Source organism: Olea europaea, unplaced genomic scaffold, assembly GCF_002742605.1.
Source record: "Olea europaea var. sylvestris unplaced genomic scaffold, O_europaea_v1 scaffold29241, whole genome shotgun sequence".
NCBI lineage: Eukaryota > Viridiplantae > Streptophyta > Magnoliopsida > Lamiales > Oleaceae > Olea > Olea europaea.
In genome coordinates, this window is record NW_019247827.1 from 550 (window position 1) to 1401 (window position 852).

General features: G+C 43.2%; 1 protein-coding gene across 1 annotated transcript; it reads right to left on the reverse strand.

The window, feature by feature from the left end:
• Positions 1–230: 230 nt before the first annotated feature.
• LOC111384473 lies at positions 231–770 on the reverse strand. The gene is made up of 2 exons (XM_023008750.1): positions 741–770; positions 231–662 (listed from the first exon to the last, which is right to left on the reverse strand). The coding sequence occupies exons 1-2, from the start codon at positions 768–770 to the stop codon at positions 231–233; spliced, it is 462 nt and encodes a 153-aa protein (XP_022864518.1).
• Positions 771–852: the final 82 nt, after the last annotated feature.

Sequence of the window (852 nt, forward strand, 5' to 3'; positions counted from 1 at the left end):
TATGGGAAGTTGGGGTGGATCTGTACTTCATCTAGTTCTTCCACATCTGGTTGGTCTGGGATGGTCGGTTGGGATTGCTGTAATTGCTATAAAGAACTGTTAGAGTGGAGTGAATTTTGGTAGCACTTCCTGGAATCCCTTTGGTCGCCAAAAATTTCTCTTATTCTCCATTTGGTCGAGAAATGGAGTACCTGATGAAACGTTGATGGTACGGCCTTCATTTAATGGATTTAGGGCCTCCCCAAAATAACATTATATGCTGAAGGACTATCCATTAGGAGGAATTGGGTGTGAAGGTTAACCCCTTTCGCATAAACAAGCAAAACAATCTCGCCTAGATTATTCTTTTGTTCACCACTGAAACCAATTAGCATCGTCGTTCGGCGTGTAATATTTTCTTCTGGAATTCCCTTAGCCTTAATGGTCTCCAGGAAAAATATGTTTGCACTATTGCCGTTGTCTATCAAAATACGCTTGACTAAGCAGTTGGCGATGTTCAAAGATATGACCAAAACATCATGGTGTGGATTGAGTAGATGCGTAGCCTCAGATGTCGTAAAGCTAATGATCTGCGGTGTGTCGATTGGCTTATTTGGCTTAGATTTTGACAGAGGTGAGTTGCTCGACGAGCGTGCCTTCGTGCCGTCGCCCTTGTTATCCCACTAACTTTCGATCCGCCATGATGAAGTTAATGGTTCGATCTTGTGATGGTGCAGCCGTTAGTTCGAAGCTTTGCTTACCGTGCTGCTGTTGTTGTCATTTGGTGACATTCTCTTTTCCTTTATTGGTTAGAAGGTCCGCAAGACATCCCTACTTCAATAGTTCACCTACTTCCAACCTCAAAGCAATACA

What these genes read in the sequence shown, in the direction of transcription:
- LOC111384473 (XM_023008750.1), bottom strand. Translation starts at nt 770, where the DNA reads ATGTCACCAAATGACAACAACAGCAGCACG. An exon ending in ATGACAACAACAGCAGCACG is followed by an intron (nt 663 to 740) that starts GTAAGCAAAGCT and finishes ATCGAAAGTTAG; the next exon opens with TGGGATAACAAGGGCGACGG.